Here is an 18,823-nt window from a genome sequence, read left to right as displayed (position 1 = left end):
GAATTTCTTTCAAAAAATGGTGTAAAGCAAATTTGGGATAATGTTAAGGTTTTCTGAAGTGGAGTTTGTGGCCGTTGGTTGGATTTTTCTCTGCGCCTTTCTAAATCCTTCACCTGTTCCATCATCATTGTCAACAAAAGTAGAGGGGGACTTGGGCAGGTGTGGGGACAGGCAGCATGACGGCGCAGACACTGCCTGGACAGAGATGGCGGGGCCAGAGCGGAGTCTCAGGCAGCCCTGGGAATCCTGAGAATGGCCTCATCTCTAAGGGAGGTTCCCAAGACAGAGCGGCTTTTGGCTGAGTGTTCCAGAGCTGTCAAGGCTTGGACCTGGAGTCGCCCCCAAGACTCCCTCTAACCACCTCGCCTGCACGGAGGGCATTAGCAGCGCCTGGAAAAGCCGATCGTGCCTTGGGCAGCGCAAGGGCTGGGCCCAGAGCCCCTGACTAGCCATTCTTTCCGGGTCACGAGCTGCCCATTGTGCCCATCACGCAGGCCTGTTTGCCGCTCCTCTGTGGGTGGCCCGAGCCTCTCATTGTCCCAGCACAATAGCGGTAGCTTTGCTTGCTCGAAGAAACCAGGACAGGAAGCCCCGATCTAGGCCAGCACTCCCAGCTTCCTGCTGTCCCCAGCGGTGCTGGGCCAACGGGCCTTTGTCTCCCTCCAGTCCCAGGAGGCTGGAGGCTGGCCTTCCCAGCAGCACTGCTCCTGCTGAAGCATCCTTAAGGAGTGCCTGTCCCCGGCCCCTGTGACCCTTTAATAGGAGAGGTCAGCAGGCTTCCCGCAGGCTCCTGCTGTGTGTCGGGCACATCCCACCCCTTCCTTTCATTGTTCAGTGCTTTCTGTATGCCAGCATACTGGGGTGCCTGGGGATGCAGCTGGGAACAAGAGAGGCAAGCCCCCTACCCTCGTGGAGCTTCCATTCCCTTTATCCTTTTGCGTTCTGAAAGGTAGGGAGGTATTGCTGTGATCCCCCTATTTGGGAATTACTAAACTGAGACTCAGAGAGGCTAATGCATTTTCCTGAGGTTACACAGCAGGAAAGAGGAGGATCTCTGCTTAAACACAAACTGTCAGTTTCCAAACCTGGTCTTTATTGTTGGATTGGGGTAAAGGTTTCATTCCAGCCATGCTCCCTTCTTAAATTGGCCTTTCCCTTAGGAACTGATGAAGGTTACCTAACCTCACTCTTTAATGGACTTTTTTTTTTTTTTTAAAGATTTTATTTATTTATTTGAGAGAGAGACAGTGAGAGAGAGCATGAGCGAGGAGAAGGTCAGAGGGAGAAGCAGACTCCCCATGGAGCTGGGAGCCCGATGTGGGACTCGATCCCGGGACTCCGGGACCATGACCTGAGCCGAAGGCAGTCGTCCAACCAACTGAGCCACCCAGGCGTCCCTTTAATGGACTTTTAATGCAAGATGGGAAGGTGGGGAGTGTATGAAGAGAAGGAGGGCTTCCTGGAGGAGATGCCATTTGAGCTAAGGTCTGATGGATAAGAAGGAGCTGGCCCATAGTAGAGCTAGGGAAGAATATCCTGCTAGTAAGAGCAGCACGTGCAGATGTCCTGTGTCCTGAGGCAGGAGTGTCTCCTGGGTGCAGATGTCCTGTGTCCTGAGGCAGGAGTGTCTCCTGGCGGGTTGAAGAAATAGAATGATGGTGGGACTGAAGAGCGTTGAGGTGTGGAGTGATAAAGTGCGTGCTGGAAGGTGTGGGGAGAGGTTAACTAGGACAAGGTCATGGGGGCCTTATGGGCTGAGGGAGGATTTGTTTTTTGTTTGTTTTTTTTTTTTTAAGCACAGTAGGAAGCTGTCGAGGATTTTAAGCTGTGGATTGACAGGCTCTGATTTACATATTTAATAAGATTCCTCTGGTTGTGTGTGGAGAAAGGACTTTGGGGACAATGAGGGGGAACAGGGAGGAGGTGATTGCGTTGGTGTAGGCAGGAGAAGGTGGTGCCTTGGACTGAGGCAGGGGTGGCTATGGAGGTGGAGAGAAGAGGTTGGATTTTTTTTTTTTAAGAACTATTTATTTATTTGAGAGAGCTAGAGAAGGTGCACGCACACGCAGGGGGAAGGGCAGAGGGAGAGGGAGACTCTTCAGGCAGATTCCTCACCCAGCATGGAGCCTGACGTGGGGCTCGATCCCACGACCCATGAGATCATGACCTGAGCGGCAACCAGCAGTTGGATGTCCAACCCACTGAGCCACCCAGGCGCCCCCAAGGTTGGATTTTTAATAGCTGTTGAAGGTGAAGCTGGTAGAATTTGCTGATGGATAGAAGTGGGGTGCCAGAGAAAGAGAGGCGTGGAGGGTGACGGGGACAGCTGGAGGTTTTTGGCTGGAGCCCCCGGCAGGCAGCAGCGGCATCAGTCCGGCTGGGAAGAGCTTGGGTGGTTTGGGTTGGGAGGGACGATCAGGAGCTAGGATTTGGATGCCCTCGGCGTCTGGGTGGGATGTGTGGAGTCTTCAGGGGAGAAGTCCAGGCTGGGGACTTAACCGTGGGCTGGGGCGACTGGCGGAGACTGCTCTGCCCCGCTCTGTGTCGTCGACTTTCCTCCATATGACCCTACGTGAGGCCGCAGTGCACCACCCCCAAGAGACCCGAGTCCTTGGCTGGCCGGCACCCCGTGACAGCCACTGACATCCTTGGCTGATGGAAAAGGATCTGACAGCCGTCTGTGGATGGTCAGCCTCCTCTTGGCCTGCCTGCCCCTGCTTTCCTCCGTCCGGGCTGTCCCCCGCCATCTCCCCGCCACTAGGAGATCTTCCCAGACAAGCATGGGCACAGAGACACACTTAATTAACCTGCATCTGGGCTCTGCAGCGGGGACCCCGTGCTGATCCGCATTGCTATAATCAGCTGTGGCAGGGAGGGCCCCCGACGGGCCACCGCAGCTCCTCATGGCCCCGTGGTTGTGACAGGACTGTGATGTCATTTTCACAGGGGATGGCCTATAGCTGATGGCAGGTCAGCCTGGGTCCAAGTCCTCGAGTGGGGACAGGCCAGGCAGAGTTTGCTGTGTGGGCCTCTGTCTCCCTCGGGTACATCTCCCATTCCCCTACCCGAGCCCCCGCGTTCTTCTTAGTAGTTTTTCCATCGCCAGCTCCATCCCTCCCACAGAAGGGCCAGGCCACCGTCATCTGTCTTTTCTCATCAGCACGGCTGCATCCCTCCATTCTGGTGCCCCCCATCCTGCTCGACCCCTAAAATCTGGTTCCTCACAAAAACCACCAGTATTCTGCGGATATTTAAAAACTGGGAGACTTTGTGCAAAAGAAAAAAAAATCTTAATTTCTGGCTTCTGTTGAGAAAAATACCAGAACACCTGGTGGCCCTGGGCCTGCCGCCTTCCCACCTGACCACGCTTGGAAGGAAGACGCGGCCATCCCCCTTCAATGGGACGTGCTGGCCAGCTCCCTGCGGTCCCCTGGCACCCCCTCCCTTCTTTGTCATCTGCCACATCACAGAGGACAGAGATGACCTCTTTTCTGAGCCCCTGAAAAAAGTAGCATAAGAGCTGGGGTCCGTCCATACGCAGGATCCCGGGCAGCAGGAACAGAGAATGCGGGTGCTCCCTACGAAGGATGGGGAGGATCTCTAAGCAGGATTAAGTGGGAAAAGCAGGTGCGGCGTGGCCTGGGTCTGCTGCTGTGTTTTTGGTGTGTAAGAAAGGGTAAAAATAAGAACATGGGTGTGTATGTGTATATAAGTATATATTTTCCGTTTGTTATTTTTCGCATGAAGATTCTCTGGAAGGGGACCCGGGACACGAGCAGCTCTGGTTCCCCTGGGGGGTGGGGAGGGACTAGATGCCCTGGGGCCCGGGGTGCAGGAGAGAGGCTCTTTGTATTTTTGACTCTTTTTATGTTTTTGACTTTTGAAGCATGTGAATGAATATGTTATTATTTGTAAGTTACATTTTTGAAAAAGGAATTTAAAAAAAGAAGGGAAGTGAATTTTAACCTGAGAGAGTAAGGAGCCCATGGGAGTGCGTCTCCCTGAGGGCGGGGCATTGCTGTGCCGTCCCCCCCCACACAGGGCCTGAGGTCACAGGGCCTGAGGTCAGAGATGCTCAATAAACATCTGTTGACTGAATGGGGTGAGGGATACTCCAGTGTGTTTAATGCAGAAGCTGGGTAGGTTTTTCCTTACTCCTTGCCCACGTCCCTGGGCCGTGGTACCTTCCGTGTCCGTTCTCGGTGGCACTGGAACTGTGGTCCTCCTTTCAGGCCATCGCCGGGAGATCAGAGGCCTGGATGCTCACCTCTCCTTGCTTCTCTTCCTCTAGGCCTTCCTGCATCGCATCCGGCAGAACGTGGCGGACTCAGTGGAGAAGGGCCTCACCGAGGAGAACGTCAAGGTGTGTACTGCTGGGCCAGCCCCTTGCAGACGGTCCTGCCATGGTGTGCCTTGCTCCTCTAGGGGCAAAGCTCAGGGGGCAGAGTGGGAGGCCCCCCTCCCTGCTGGCAGCTGGCTTTGCCCTCCCACAGCCTGTGCTCCCTGCGGGCCCTGGGGGCTCTGTGCTTGGTGGGTATCAGGAGGACTCAGCCAACTCGAGACTTTGTCTCCTTGCTCGTCATGGCCATCCTGTCTCCCAGCCTTCTCTGTGCCAGGCCCCCTGGCATGGAGCCAGTGGAAAATCCCTTCCCAAGCGCCCCTGGGAGTCTTGGCACCTCCAGCCGCCCTCTTGGCAGCCCCGGCCTGTGCCCCTGCACTGGGCATTGAGTGGCGAGGCAGAGCGGTTGAGTAATTGGGTCCGGCCTTCATCTTGGCTGCGGCTCTGGGGAGTTTCAGGAGGACATCAATAGGTCCTCTGTGTGCACGGCAGAGGCCCCTGCCCTGCCCGGGCCTGGCTTTCCAGCCTGATCTCACTCTCTGGGAAGTTGCCTTTAGTTCTTGGGGCTCCGGGGTCCCTGGTCCAGGGGGCGAGCGGGGGCAGCGTGGGGCGGGTGTCAGAGGTCCCTGACTTGCATTGTGCACAAAGGGCTTGATCCAGCAGGACATTCCCCCCACATGTCTCGGTTAGTCTGGACAGGAACCTTATGGCAGGTAGTCCTGAGTCCAGCGTCTTGAGTAAGAAAGTTAAGGCTTTAGATGTAAAGAGAGCCGCTCAGGTCTCGCTGCCCGTCTGGTCTCTGACAGCGCTGGCATTTAAGTCTTTTACGCACACACACATTCTTCGTTCAGCAAATATTTACCGGGGACCTGCTGTTTATTATGTGTATTTCTCACAGTTGATTTTTTATTGCAATGTAAAGATTACTAGAATTTTTGAATTGTAACTTAAGACAGTTTTTAAAAAATTACTTTTTTTTTTTTTAAATGAGCTAAGATTCACATACAGGAAAGGGTGCATTGTGAGTGTCAGACGTGATGCAGTGTCACATACGGACATACTTGTGGACACGACCGCAGTGAGGGTGGAGCATTTCCCTCCCCCGTGGGCTGCTCTGTGTCCCCTATTCCCCACCCCATAAATGCCCACTCCTCAAAGTCGAGCCACTGATGAGTTTTGCCTGTTCACGAACTTTATATAAAAGTGAGCTCTTTCACATCTAGTGCCTTTTGCTCACTGGTGTGTGTGTGTGTGACTTTTGCCCGTGTTGTCATGTGTGGGTGTGACTCTGTCTCTTTAATTGCTGGGTCGTAATCCATAGTACAAATGTCCCATGATTTATGGTCCATTCTCCTGTTGACGGATATTTGGGTTACTTCCAATTCTGGGCTTTTATGACCATTCTTATGTATGCCTTTTGGACGATACATGCTCTCGTTTCTTTTGGGAGACAAATATTTATTCTGAAATTTTGCTGCTGTTCCTTGAAGGACGTCTGGCAGTAGGATCTCTGCTGTTTGTCTTTAACAGAAGCTGATTTAACCATGTGAACCAGAAAGGGTGAGAGAGAGAAACAGAAACAGACAGGGCAGGTGACTCCCCCCACCCCCCACCTCCCTGATGAGTGTCCCCCAGGGCGAGGCAGAGGAGGAAGACACTCACTGGCCCTTTCACAGTGCCGCCTTTGCGGAATGGTCTCACCTCTCTGCCTTCCCTGCCCACCCACAGGCCAGCTCCCTCTGCAGACTTTCTGGTGCATTCTGAAGGTTGGTGAGGTTAGTCTTCATTCCTTGAGCTCTTGACTCAGATGTCACCTTCTCAGAGGGACTGTCCCTGGCCCTCCGCCCCTCCCTGGGACTCCCTTCCTGTTTTACTTTTGTCTTTAGTGCTTCTGACTTCCCAGAACATTCTATTTTAACTCTTTGTTTCTTGTCCGTCCCCTTCCATTAGAATGTCACCTCCGTGGAGGCATGCGCTTGTCTGTTCCCTGCTGGATCCCCCAGGGCCCCTAACAGTGCCTGGCACACAGCAGGTGCTCGGTCTGTATTTGCTGAACAAATGATGAAGGAACCCTAGAGGGAACCAGGAACCAGTAGTAACACCGGTTACCCCTGCTGTGAGCCCCAGTGGGATGGCTGGGGTAGGGGGCGGATCTCCTCACTGGATTTGCTGTACTGTGTTTTAGTTTTTGAATCACGTGGGTACCTTCTTCAAAATTAAATAAAAAAAAAAATGCACCTCCTTTTTTAAGAAAAGAGGGGAAAAAAGAATTTATGCATTTAAAAGGACCTTAAGTGAATAACCGAAAGTCTTCCTAGTTCTCTTTCCCAGCGGTCCCTGCAGTTACCAGCTTTACTCTTCATTCAGACGTCTCTGCTTTTGCCAGCCCAGGGAGAGGAATGGCCTTTTAAAAATTTTTTTTGACTTTAGGGCGCCTGGGTGGCTCAGTGGGTTAAGCCGCTGCCTTCGGCTCAGGTCATGACCTCAGGGTCCTGGGATCGAGTCCCACATCGGGCTCTCTGCTCAGCAAGGAGCCTGCTTCCCTCTCTCTCTCTGCCTGCCTCTCCATCTACTTGTGATCTCTCTCTGTCAAATAAATAAATAAAATCTTTAAAAAAAATTTTTTTTTTTTACTTTAAATGTATTTTTTAAAAGATTTTATTTATTTGAGGTTGGGGGAGAGCAGGAGCTGAGGTGGGGCAGAGGGAGAGGGAGAAGCAGACTCCCCACTGAACAGAGAGCCCAATATGGGGCTTGATCCCAGGACCCTGAGATCATGACCTGAGCCAAAGGCAGATCCTTAACAGACTGAGCCACCCAGGCGCCCCTGTCTTTTTTTTTTTTTTTCCCCTAAACGAACACAAATGGGTCCATGCTGGAATCTTGCTTGGCACCATGATCCGCACCCCCACACTTGATAATGTATATTGAAGACCATTCCAGGATTCCATATCTCTATCCACAGAGCTGCAGATTCTTTTTATAGGCTGCATAGCATCTCTGCATATAGAATTTATTTGATTATAACCTGTCCAGTTTATTTAACTGTTTGTTGAGTAGGAGTCCCCCTTTAGACACTTGCCTTTTTCCCAGTTTTTTGCTTTTGCAAATAGGGCTGGAGTATGTCCTTGTCTGTCCACCAGGCTCTTCACTTGGCATTATTAACACGTTGGTCTGGAGAATTCTTTGCTCTGGGGGCTGCCTGTGTATTGTAGGGTGTTTAATAGCATCCCCAGCCTCTACCTAGGAAATCTGTGATTGTGGGGTACACAATTGTCCCTGCTCAGAGACTACTGACTGACAGGTAAATTCTACAATGTAGAATTGCTGGGTCAGATGGTACATGCATTTCAAAATTTGTAGATTCCTAGGGGAGAAAAGGCAATCCGGTATTGTGTGTGCAAGTTTACACAGCATATTTCGGACATCCTTCCCTATCCTCTTTTCTTCTGCCACATCATTTTAGTAGGTGCATGGACATACCCTCATCGTTTTAAAAATCAGCCTTTTGATGGGATGTGCTGGTGGTCTGGCCACGATGAAAACTGTTAAATGTCTTCATATAAAATTCACTGCATGCTGAGTGTGAACCTCGGTTCCGCTGCTTACTGGACTGTGCGACCTTGAGAAAGTTAATTTACTCTGGGTCCCTGCTCTTCATCTGTAAATGGGGAGTGACAGTCGTCTCTACATCGTGGGCCTGCAGCGAGCCCTGGGTGCCATAAATGCCTGTGAAGTTCTTAGCCCAGGATTAGGTATGAATCCTGCAGAATAAACATTGACCATATTTTGGTTTAGCATTATAAAAATAATAAAAATTAGTGGTTAACTGGCTCCAGCCTATTGGAGTGCCTATTGCATCATTATATCCTCGCCTGCACTGGGGGTTATGTTTTTTTTTTTTTTTTCCTGTTTTTGCTTGATTTTGCCCTCCCTCTATGCCTCGATTAACATGGTCCTTGGGCCTCCCTCTCTTCCCTCACAGGTCCTGTTCTCAAACATCGAAGACATCTTAGAAGTTCATAAGGATTTCTTGGCTGCCTTGGAGTACTGTTTACATCCCGAGCCTCAGTCTCAGCATGAACTCGGGAACGTTTTCTTAAAATTCGTGAGTTCAATGGCCCAGCCCCTGTTGTAGGCTGCAGCTTTGGGGAAGTGGGCTTCGTCCCCAGCTTCCTCGGCAGGCCTGTCTGGGAGGTGGGGCGGCAGGTGGCAGGCAGGCCCAGCCTCTGCCCCCCGGGAGCGATGGGAAGCAGTTTGGGCCCAGCAGACTAGGTCTATTCTTACTGGGTTCTCCCTCCCCTCAGTGGCACGTAGTGTGTGGCTCCCATTTCCTTAGGGCTCCCTGCTGAATGCCTGTGTCCTGGGGTTCCCCTGACCTCCTGGTCTGGCAGGGCCCTTCTGCTGCAGCGTAACCAACAGGGGTAGCTGGGGCCAAGAGGGTGGCCTTGGGTCACACAGACCTGAGTGTGAGTCCCAACCTGGCCAGCCCATGACCCACAAGGGTGTCTTAGGGTCCCACTTCAGCTGCCAGTCAGAGAGGCTGAGGCTTTTCATAGGAGCCTCTGTCTTCCTGCAGGATTGCCACGTTGCTTAGAATAGTGAGGGGATGGTTGGAGGAAGGGGGCCGTGGGCACCCTAAAACCCAACCACTAACTACCGAATTGATTGCACACTGACACAGACATCTCTTTGCGCTGGGCGCTGTTTGCAGTGCTTTTATATATTTTCATTCATTCAGGCTTCACAACAGCCTTCAACAGTGTGTACTATCATTGTTCTCACTTTGGACACGGGGGAACCGAGGCCCAGAGAGGGTGAGTCCTAGTGTGACTTACATAGCTCGTGAGAGCTAGAGCCCGGATTTGGAGCCATTGTAATCTGGCCCCAGGCTCATGTTGTCACCATCTTATATGAGAAGTGTCCTGAAATACATACGAAACACTTGCTGTGTCCCCGGCACTGTACTTGGGTCCGAGGTTGCTGCCCTTTATGAGATGAGCTTGTGTTTGCTGCCCTGAGGCTCGTGAGCTGGAGAAATGGAGGAGGCCATTTCAGATGGTGACACGGGCCATGAAGAATATAAAATATGGAGGCGACAAGGGCTGACTCTGCTCGAGGTTGTTTGAGATTGGGAAGTCGGGGACAGGGTTGCTAGACTGAGCAAACAACACCCAGGACATCTAGTACATTTGGTAAATGACATAATTTTTTAGCGTATGTATGTCTCATGCACTATTTGAGATATACTTATACTAAGAAATGATTTGTTTGTTCATCTGAAATTTTGAATTCAGCTCGGTGTCTTGTGTTTAGTCTGGCAACCCTGGTCAGGGCAGGGCTCTGAAATGCAGTGAAATGGGAAGATCTTGGGGAGAGACATTCCAGAGGCTGAGACTAGCAAGGGCAGAGGCCCCAGACTGGGAACAGGCATGTACGCAGGAGGAAGGCAGGCAGCCTGTTGTGGCCGGAGCAGAGTGAGTGATGGAGGGAGGGCAGGGATGCCATGGGGCAGATCCCAGAGGGATCTTATTCTAAGAGTTGTAGGTTTTTAGCAGGGAGGTTACGTGGTCTGTGCATCCCGAGCTGTGTGGATAGGCAGACGAGAAGTTGGGGAAACCTTTGTGAAAGTGAGACTTGGAGCTCAGGCTCTCCTCTGCACTGGAGCAGATGTCTACATGGCCAGCTCCTTCCCTTTTCTGAGTCTCAGGCCTTTTGGGTGTGAAGTGAGTGGTTTGGAGCACATGGTCTCTGTGGAGTATGTGTCACTCTGTGGGTGACTGTGGACAGCGGCCATCACCTCTGACAATCCTTGAGCCCTCCCCTGGGGCTCACCCCTCATCCCCAGATGTCCCCATCTGGCACCTGTCCACGTCTCCTCCTTCACAGCCCAAACCCACAGCCACACGTCCCCCACCCGCCACATCTGTGTGTGCATAACTGTTTGTCCGTTTCCTCTTGGTACAACAATCAAAACCCCATGTGGGGCCTCTAGGGGGAAACTGAACGCTTGGGCTCGTAGCTGTCAAAAGCAGCATTTCCATATCTGCAGGGTCTCAGGCTTGAGACACAGCTGGGATGGGGCTCAGTGAAAGGATGGGGGGGATGGGGCTGGGCATGGTTTGAGGAGGGGGTGTTGCCATTTGCTAAATTTAACCACTCCAAGCCTCAAGCCTTTGGTCGCCTACCCTTTTTTCAAGCTGAAGGAGAGGAGGACACTGCAGAGCACGTCAGAGAAGGGGCTCAGTGGATGAGGAATGACAAACCTGCAGCGACCTTATCACTCCCTTACTCTCCTCTCCTGCAGCCATGGCAGACATTACTAATCAATCACAGCATTCTGCCTCGGGGCTCCCCAGGGCAGTTCCAGAATCCTAACCAGTGTTCCAGCCAGTGCTATTCATCGATTGGGGTTGGCATGTGAGAACAAACAGATTGGCTTCTGCTTTCTGGCCCAACCTTTTCATTGTACAGATGGAGAATGACAGGGAGACCCTGTCACTTTGCTAGACTTGGGTCCAATTTTTCATTTTCCTTCCCCTTTCAGAGTGTGCATTTATTAGGACTGTCTTCATTGGAAGTGACAAAACTACCAATTCAAATAGGTTTAAACAAATGAAAAAGACTTTACAGTGCATACGGCACATACAAATGAAATACTCCAGTGAGTGGGCTTTAGGCATAGCTGGATCCAGGGCCTCATATGGTGTTTTCAGGACTTGGTCTGTATCTTTGGGCCCTAATTTCCTCTGTGTTGGCTTCATTCTTGAGGGCTGTGTTTGGGGGGGAGAGGTGACCCTCATCAGTTTCAGGCTGATACTCTGCCTGCTATAGCAGGGACGGTTCAAAGGGAGCTTCTCTTCACAGTAATTCCGACATGAGTCTTTGACGGTTGTCCTTGCCCAGCTTGGGTCACGTGGCCATGGCAGCCAGGACAGGGAGCTCTCTGGTTGGTTTGACTTGGGTCATATGCTCACTTGTAGTGCCTGGGAGTGGAGTGGGGTCTGTGGGCTCCCGAGTGGAGGAGGTGGATCCCAGGGGAGAAACTGGGGGCCATGACTGGAATAGCGGGGAATGGCTGCTTGGGTAAAAGATAACACACGGTCCCGCAAAGAGCCCGGGGCACAGTCGCTATAGAGCAGGGTCATCTGGAAGAAGCGTGGGGCTGGCTGGAGGCCTGTTGGGCTCCTCTCAGTTCCTCCTCATGCTTTCTTGCTTTCATTCAGGGTGCCTGCAGTCCCCACTGGGGCTCCAGCAGAGACCCAGCAGATGCAAAGCCCGCCCCCATGGAGCTCACAGTGGCCCGGGGCGGGGCGGGGGTGGGGCCGGGTAGAGGGGTGGGAGATGGACAGTGCGCAGCTGAGGAGTAAGATGTCCTGGGGGTCTGGGCCTTCAGCGTTTCCTGGATTCGGCCCTGTCCTTTCCCTGGTGGCCTGTTCTCAACCTGTGAGCCCACTCGGCTCCCTTCCACCCCACTCTGCCCGCCCCTTCTTCCGCCATCAGAACCAACCCGCTCCCTGTTCCACCATGTCATACACCTGTTCACTGTGGGATAATGAACTTGCCGACGTCCTAATAGTGGTAGTAACAACAGCCCCAATAAGAACAGCTAATATTTAGTGAGCCCTCCCTGCGTGCTGTTTTCAGCCTTTATGGTGTAGTCACCTGATAAGTCTCCACCTTATGGTGGAGACACCGTTGTTGTCTGTACCTTCTGGACAAGATTGCAGGGGCTCCGAAACGTGACAGACACAGAGCTGGCAGCCTGGGGAGCCAGACTCTGAATGTGGCTGGAGAACTTGTACTTGGGCTTACAAGGTTGATGCTGATAGAGCCCTGGAGGCTCCGGTGGCTTATCTATGAACAGGACTGATAGCGGGGTCTGTGGCCCCAGGAAAGGTCAGGGTCTTCCGGCTGCGGAGCAGTTTTTTTCTAGAGCTCCTTACATACAGTTGGGACCTCCTGCTGTCATCCCTGTGCCTGCATTCAGAGCCCAGCCCTCGCTGTAAGGCCCTGTAGACCTCTGCAGGAACGGGCTCCAGATAGGCCACCACTTCCTGTCACCTTCACCATGAAAGGCCCCTTTCCCCCTTCTTCGCAGCCCACCTCACCGTGGTCTGCCCCTGGAGGCCTGGCTCCCCGTGTTTCTGGCAGCCTCCTGTCCACAACTTTTTATCCTTGTTTGGGTGAACCCCTGCAGTCCATTCTTGTCTGACCACTCTCCACTGGCCTCAGTGGTCCCCTGGGGTCACTGGAGAGAGTGGAAATGGAAAGAGGTCTGCTTGGGCAGTGTGGGGGATACTGGGGTCCCTTCTTTTCCTTCCCTGTCCTCATGGCTCTGTAGGCACCAGCCGAGGGAGGAGGTCATCAGGGACGTGTGTTTCTGTGTGTGTGCCAACGTGGGTCATGGTGTCTGGAGATGTTGCTTGTAATCTTATGATGTTGTAGAGTGTTTGGCCACTCCTCGGAGTATGTGTCAGGGTGGCTTGTCCTGGATAGTTGTGACATTGTTTGTTTCGGTATTTTTCTCTAATGATTCATGTTTATTGGTTGTGTGTGTAGCCTAGACTTCTAAGGATTTTGAGATGTCCCATAGAGTCCACGTGTCCCCGGCACTGACCTCCTCATTCTCCGTGGATCATTTACCTCACCAACCGCTCCAGTAGTGGGGGGCTGTCATGGTGTGTTTTGTGGATGAGGCAACCGAGGCAGACAGAGGTGAAGCAGCTTGCCCAGGGCTCTCCACTACTCAGGGAGCATGGGGCTGGGCTTCTGACCCAGGGGGTGTAGTTCTAGAGTCACTCTAAGCTTGTCCCCATTATCTCTAGTCCCTCTCTGAGCTTAGTTTGTGGATCTGTGGCTCGAGATTTGTCCGCTTTGGCCTTCCCCTCCCGTCCCCATCTTTTGCCGTGACCCGGAGCTGTGCATCAGCAAGGGGGCTCCAAGGGGTCAAGCCCCGGCGCTCCCGCTTCACCAGGCATGAGCCCTTGGGCCTGTGACTTGGCCTCGGTTTTCCCCTATGATAGTGGGGAGATAGTCATTACCTGTCAGGTCGTGGTGAGGAGTGCCTGAGTGTCCCCGCATTCCAGGAGGGCAGAGTGTGGCAGGGACCAACGGGTTAGCACACACTCCGCCGTGTTGGCCTTTGGCTGTGGCTATAGGTCCTTTGCTAGGGAGCACGTCTGCTCAGGTTGTGCACTCACTGCCCCAAGAGCTGGGTTGGGGCGGGCTGGGGCAGCTGACTGATTCTGAAACCCATCCTCCCTCCTCTTTGGTTTGCTCTTTCCTGCAGCTGCTCCATTGGCAGGATGACGGGGGCTTTGTTTAGAAGCAACATGACTGGCTGGCTTTGCTGGACCACCTCTTCCTTCCTTAGCTTCTTGGGGTCTCCTGCCCAACCCTCAGCCCGAGGTGGAAGCCCTTCAGCCCTTCCTGTCCAGTGGTCTTACCCAGGACATCCTTATTTAGGGTTTGGCAGGTTGGGAGGTGGTGTTCTGTGAGCCTTTTGGAGCTGAGGATGCTCAGTGCAGAGCTTCCTGTGAGTGCGGGAAGCCCTGACTGAGGGTTAGAGACCTGGTGACCCACAGGTGACCTCTAGATTGGACGGAGTCCAGCTTTGGGCTTAGGGGCATTTGGAGGTCAACAGAGCTATCCCCTTGCCTCAAGAGTGTCACTGCTGTGTGGCAGCGACCAGGGCTCTACTCCCCCCAGCTCCCCCAAATTCCTGAGCCTTCTTTAGATTTTTCAGGTTCATATATACAGGGCATTGCACATAGTAGGTGTTTAAAGTCCAGCTGGTTAGCATGTGTTCATTGAGGCCCTACTGTGTGCCAGCCACTGTGCCAGAATCGGAGACTACCTTAGTGAACAAGACAGATGTGGTCACTGCCTTCAGGGAGCTGACTGCTGTGTGGGAATAGACAGATAAACAAATAATCTGAATCATTCCAGATTACACCTGTCTGGCTGCTTTAGCTAGGGTTGCCCAGGTGTTGTTTGAGGAGGTGGAATCTGAGATGGGGAGTAGCCAGGCTTGGGGGGAGAATGTTCTGGGTAGAGGGTATGGCAAGTGCAAAGGCCCTGAGGTAGGAATAGACTGGCAAATTCAAGGAGTAGCTGGAAGCCCAGTGAGATGAGGTCAGAGAAAGGCAGGGTCACATTATCTGGCCCTTGAAATTCATAATCAAGTGTTGGGTTTCTTTCCTAGTGCAGTGGAATAGTCAGCAGGGGTGTGACACAGCCTGACTTGCAGTTTAATGCAAAGGATGGACATTTATGGAAACTTAGCATATGCCAAAGCCTTATGTTTTAACTCATTTAATCTCTCTAACAACCCCATGAATTAACTATGAACAACTCCACCTTCCTGATGAGGAGGTGGAGGCACAGAAAGGCCAGGGAACTTGTCCGAGTTCATACTTAAATGCAGACCCAGGATTGCAAGCCCAGGCTGCTGGCTCTGAGTTTGTGCACTTGACCCTGGGCCGTGCTGCTTCCTGAAAGGTTACTCAGGCTGCTGGGTGCAGACTCAGGGCAGGAGTGGAGGCTGCGAGGCCCACAGTAAGTGGATGGCACCCTACCTGAGGTCCCTCCTGCTCTGTCGTCGCTCAGGGTCCGGGGGTCCTCCCAGGCTGGCCCAGCCATGGGCGCGTATCAGTGTGTCTGCTTTCCTGCCACGGGCTCTCTCACAGACTCTGTCCTTGTCTTGCAGAAGGACAAGTTCTGTGTGTATGAGGAGTACTGCAGCAACCACGAGAAGGCCCTGCGGTTGCTTGTGGAGCTCAACAAGATCCCCACTGTGCGAGCCTTCCTTTTGGTAAGTGTGCTTGTCACCTTCCCTTCCGCTCAGCCCAGGCTTGTGAATCTCTGGGCACAAGAGAGCTTCACGCCGACCCGTATTGTGTTGCCTGGGTCAGCTGGTCATAACAGCTGGGGTAACTCTGGGATCACCAAATGTTTTCTATACAGAGCCAGATTTTTTGTCTTTTTGAATCACGCACTCTCTGTCACAGTGACTCTATTTTGCCTTAGATCATATGCAAAGGAGTGAGCGTGGCTGTGTTCCAGTAAAACCTTATTTACAAAACAGGCAGCGGGCTGGATCCAGCCCTAGGGCCACGTTTGCCAACTCCTGATCTAAAATAACGATCCTAATAAGAGTGGCAGCAAATGGTAGTAATGATTGTATCCTTAGGATTATTTAATTATAAGCGAATGAAAACCCAGTTAAAATTGGCTTATGCCCCCAATTTTTTTTTTAAAGATTTTATTTATTTATTTGACAGACAGAGATCACAAGTAGGCAGAGAGGCAGGCAGAGAGAGAGGGGGAAGCAGGCTCCCCGCTGAGCAGAGAGCCCGAGGTGGGGCTCGATCCCAGGACCCCGAGATCATGACTTGAACCGAAGGCAGAGGCTTAACCCACTGAGCCACCCAGGCGCCCCCCCCAAATTTTTTTTATGGGTTCCCTTTTCTGGGAAGTTTAAGACCCAAGAGGGCTTCAGGCACAGCAGAATCTAGGTGTTCAAATATGTCATCAGGGATGTATTTCTTGGTTCTGCTTTTCTCTGCCTTGGCTCCATTTCCAGGGAGGCTTCCCCACGTGGTGCCAGTGAGGCCTCATAGCAGAGCAACTTTGAGATAAGAAAGCTCCTCTTTCTCTGTAGATAACAGCAGAAATCCTGGGTCTAATGCTCATTGGTTCAGCTTGGCTCAAGACCTTATCCCTGAACCAATTGCTGTAGGTGGAGGGTTTGGTTGTTGCTCTGATTGGCTATTGCTGGAGCTCGGGGGCGGAGTCAACTCCACCCACAGGCCCTAAGGGGGTGGAGCCCTAAAGGACAGTGGGTTTGCACTTGTGCGTGTAAGTTGGGAAGAGATGTTGGTCAGGCCAGACGGCAGACATCCCGGACGGTCTTCTCTACAATTGCAGAGAGCTTCGCTTGTGTAGAAGGGTTCTCATCTGTGATTTCCTTGAAGTTTTACCAGCCACTGTATATTGTGTGTGAGTTAAGATACACATTTGTCTGCTCTGCTGACATCCCAAATAACAGTGGTTTAAACAAGGTACACGTTTATTTCTCTGTTGTGGTAACAGCGTGGATGTAGACAGCCTGAGGCTGGGATGGGAGCCCTAGTGTCTGGGGCTAGTGGCTTGGGCTGGGCACTCACCTCTGTGGTCTAAGTTGACCTCTCACGACTTCCACATTTGGGTAGTGGGGTGCAGGAAGGGGGTGGAAGGAGGGCCTGCCCTTCTCCTTTTAAGGGCACACAGGAAGCTGCCCATATCTCTTATACTCATGTCCAGGACCTCACCACATAGATACACCCGGCTGCAGGGGAGGATGGGGCACGCACCTGGGTGCCTAGATGAAAATTCTCTTGCCGTGGAAGAATACAGTAGGGGACACCGCGTGGCCCTTGCCAGCAGGTGATTTTGAGAACTCTAAAATTTGGAGTGACTTCCCAAAGTGAGCGTCTTGGGTTCGAATCCTGATCTCTCACTTCTAGATCCCCAGCTCATTCCGTCAAAGACCAACACCGCCACCCCCAAGCTCGGTTTTATTTCCCAGCAGCGCATAGAAAATAAAGCACAACAAGTAGAACAGCTATCTGACCCAGCACAAGGAGTGTTAGGCGTGTGTCCAGGGGGCCACACTGCACAATGAAATTCTTACCTGCACATCTCCCTCATGCACAGTCTCCAACAAAGAATTTCCAGAATTTGGATTCAGAATGTGTGTTTCCTTCACTAGTGCGTTCGTGTTGCTTGGTCCATTCCTGGGGAGCACCTGAGGAAGGGCAGATGGGTCTTGAGTGTCTTCACGTTCGGGACTGATGCTGTTGGCCACTCTTACCTGTGTCCTCGCCGTTCCAGTTTTGTACTTACATTCGTCAAAGAGTCAGGGCCAAAAGCAAGGATAAAGTCCTGTAGCAGGGACCACGCACGGCCGTGCTTCTGTGATTGACCTGCTGATTCGAGTCCTGGAGTCCCTGCTGCCCAGGCTCTAGGCTCCTGGCTCAGGGCCCCTCTTCCTGGGGGTGTCCCCTTGGGCTCCTCTGGGTCTTGAAAAGCAGGAAATGCCGGGATGGTGTGAGCAGGGGTGTGGGAAGGGAAGGGCCCCACTTCCTCTTTCCTTCCTTCTTCTCTCTCCTGCGGTCTTTGGGTGGGCCCGGCTGCCATCTTCCTAGCAGCAGCTGAAAGGGGCCGGATCGGGCAGGGGAAGGACACGGGTGGTGCCAGCCCATGCATCATCTTTCTCCCTCCCTGCTGGTGTCTCCAGCTTTTGGCCGCCGACAGAAGAGCTGTCTCGAGTCTTCCATGGGCTGTTAAGGCGTTGGGAACAGACGGGATCTGGCTTTCCAGTCAGGATATGTTGTGTGCTCGCTGAGAGATAGGATGGGGACCTCCTCATTCTGTGACTTAGTTTTCTTGTCTGTAAAATGGGGTAATTTATTCATTTATTTATTCATTCATTCATTCTAAGTCTTGGGGTACAACAGTGACCGAGGCAAGAAAAGGCCTTGCTCTCATGGAGCAGCCATTTTAGTGGGAGAAACTTACCTGCCGTGTCTTAGGGTGTTACATCCTGTGGAGGAAATACAGTAAGTTAAGGATGGCAGGATGTTTGGAGGGATTTAGGGTGGTGGCTGCTATTTGAGATTGGTCTGTGGGAAAATCGTGTCTTACATGATATTTAAGCAGAGACTTTGGTAAAGTAAGAGAGAGAGGCAAGGAATATTGGGAGGAAATCATTCCAGGGAGAGGAATTGGACGTCCCAAGGCCCTGAGGTAGGAGAGTGTTTGATGAATAGCAAGAAAGCCGGGGTAGTTGGATTGGAGAGTCTGAGAGGAAAGTGGGAGGAAGTGAGATCAGAAGAGAGAAGCCAGATAATGGAAGGAACCTTTAGGCAGTGGAAGGGATCTGAGATTCTCAAAAGGCTTTTCTTATAGCGGGATGTAGCGACAGACACTGAATGCACTCATCGTGTGATCGCTCCCGTGATCAGTCCTGTGAAGGAGCAGCATTTAAAGAGAGAATTTTCAAAGTTGTTCCCATCGTACCCGGAGCGTCATCTTGCTAGAACAGTGAATGGCAGCTCTGTGTGTGTTTGCTTTTTGGCCCCCCCGCCATGAAAACAAAGTAAAACAAGAATTTGGAGTGTCTGGGGAGAAGTGTGGTTGGCAGCTTTGACACTTATGTGAAAACCCCTTGATCCTGGACAAAGAGCCAGACCCTTCTCCCGCCGGGTCCTCGGGGCTTCTGGAAAGTGCTCCCCTACCCCCAGGCTCCCCTCTCTCTGCCCGAAGCTGACATCACCAGGGCAGCTTGTGGTGAGCCCTGGCTCGGAGGACAAAGGCCTGAGTGTGAGCAGTGTGGGGCCTGGCATCTCCCAGCTGCTGCAGCTCTGATCCCCACTCTGTGCCCGGGGGAGGTGCGGGGCTCGGGGGCCGTGCAGCTCCTGCCAGAGCAGGGACCTGGGC

At 52.4% G+C, this 18,823-nt stretch overlaps 1 protein-coding gene across 1 annotated transcript in view; it reads left to right on the top strand.

Moving 5' to 3' along the window:
• Positions 1-18,823, top strand: part of PREX1 (phosphatidylinositol-3,4,5-trisphosphate dependent Rac exchange factor 1) — a 176,695-nt gene that overhangs the window by 70,536 nt on the left and 87,336 nt on the right. Inside the window, 3 exon segments of the mRNA XM_047744760.1 lie at positions 4,292-4,363; positions 8,325-8,447; positions 15,051-15,155. Of these exon segments, the coding sequence (XP_047600716.1) occupies positions 4,292-4,363; positions 8,325-8,447; positions 15,051-15,155 (300 nt within the window).

The sequence above is a fragment of the Lutra lutra genome, chromosome 9, assembly GCF_902655055.1.
Source record: "Lutra lutra chromosome 9, mLutLut1.2, whole genome shotgun sequence".
NCBI classification, from domain to species: Eukaryota; Metazoa; Chordata; class Mammalia; order Carnivora; family Mustelidae; genus Lutra; species Lutra lutra.
This window is presented reverse-complemented; position numbering and strand designations above follow the sequence as displayed.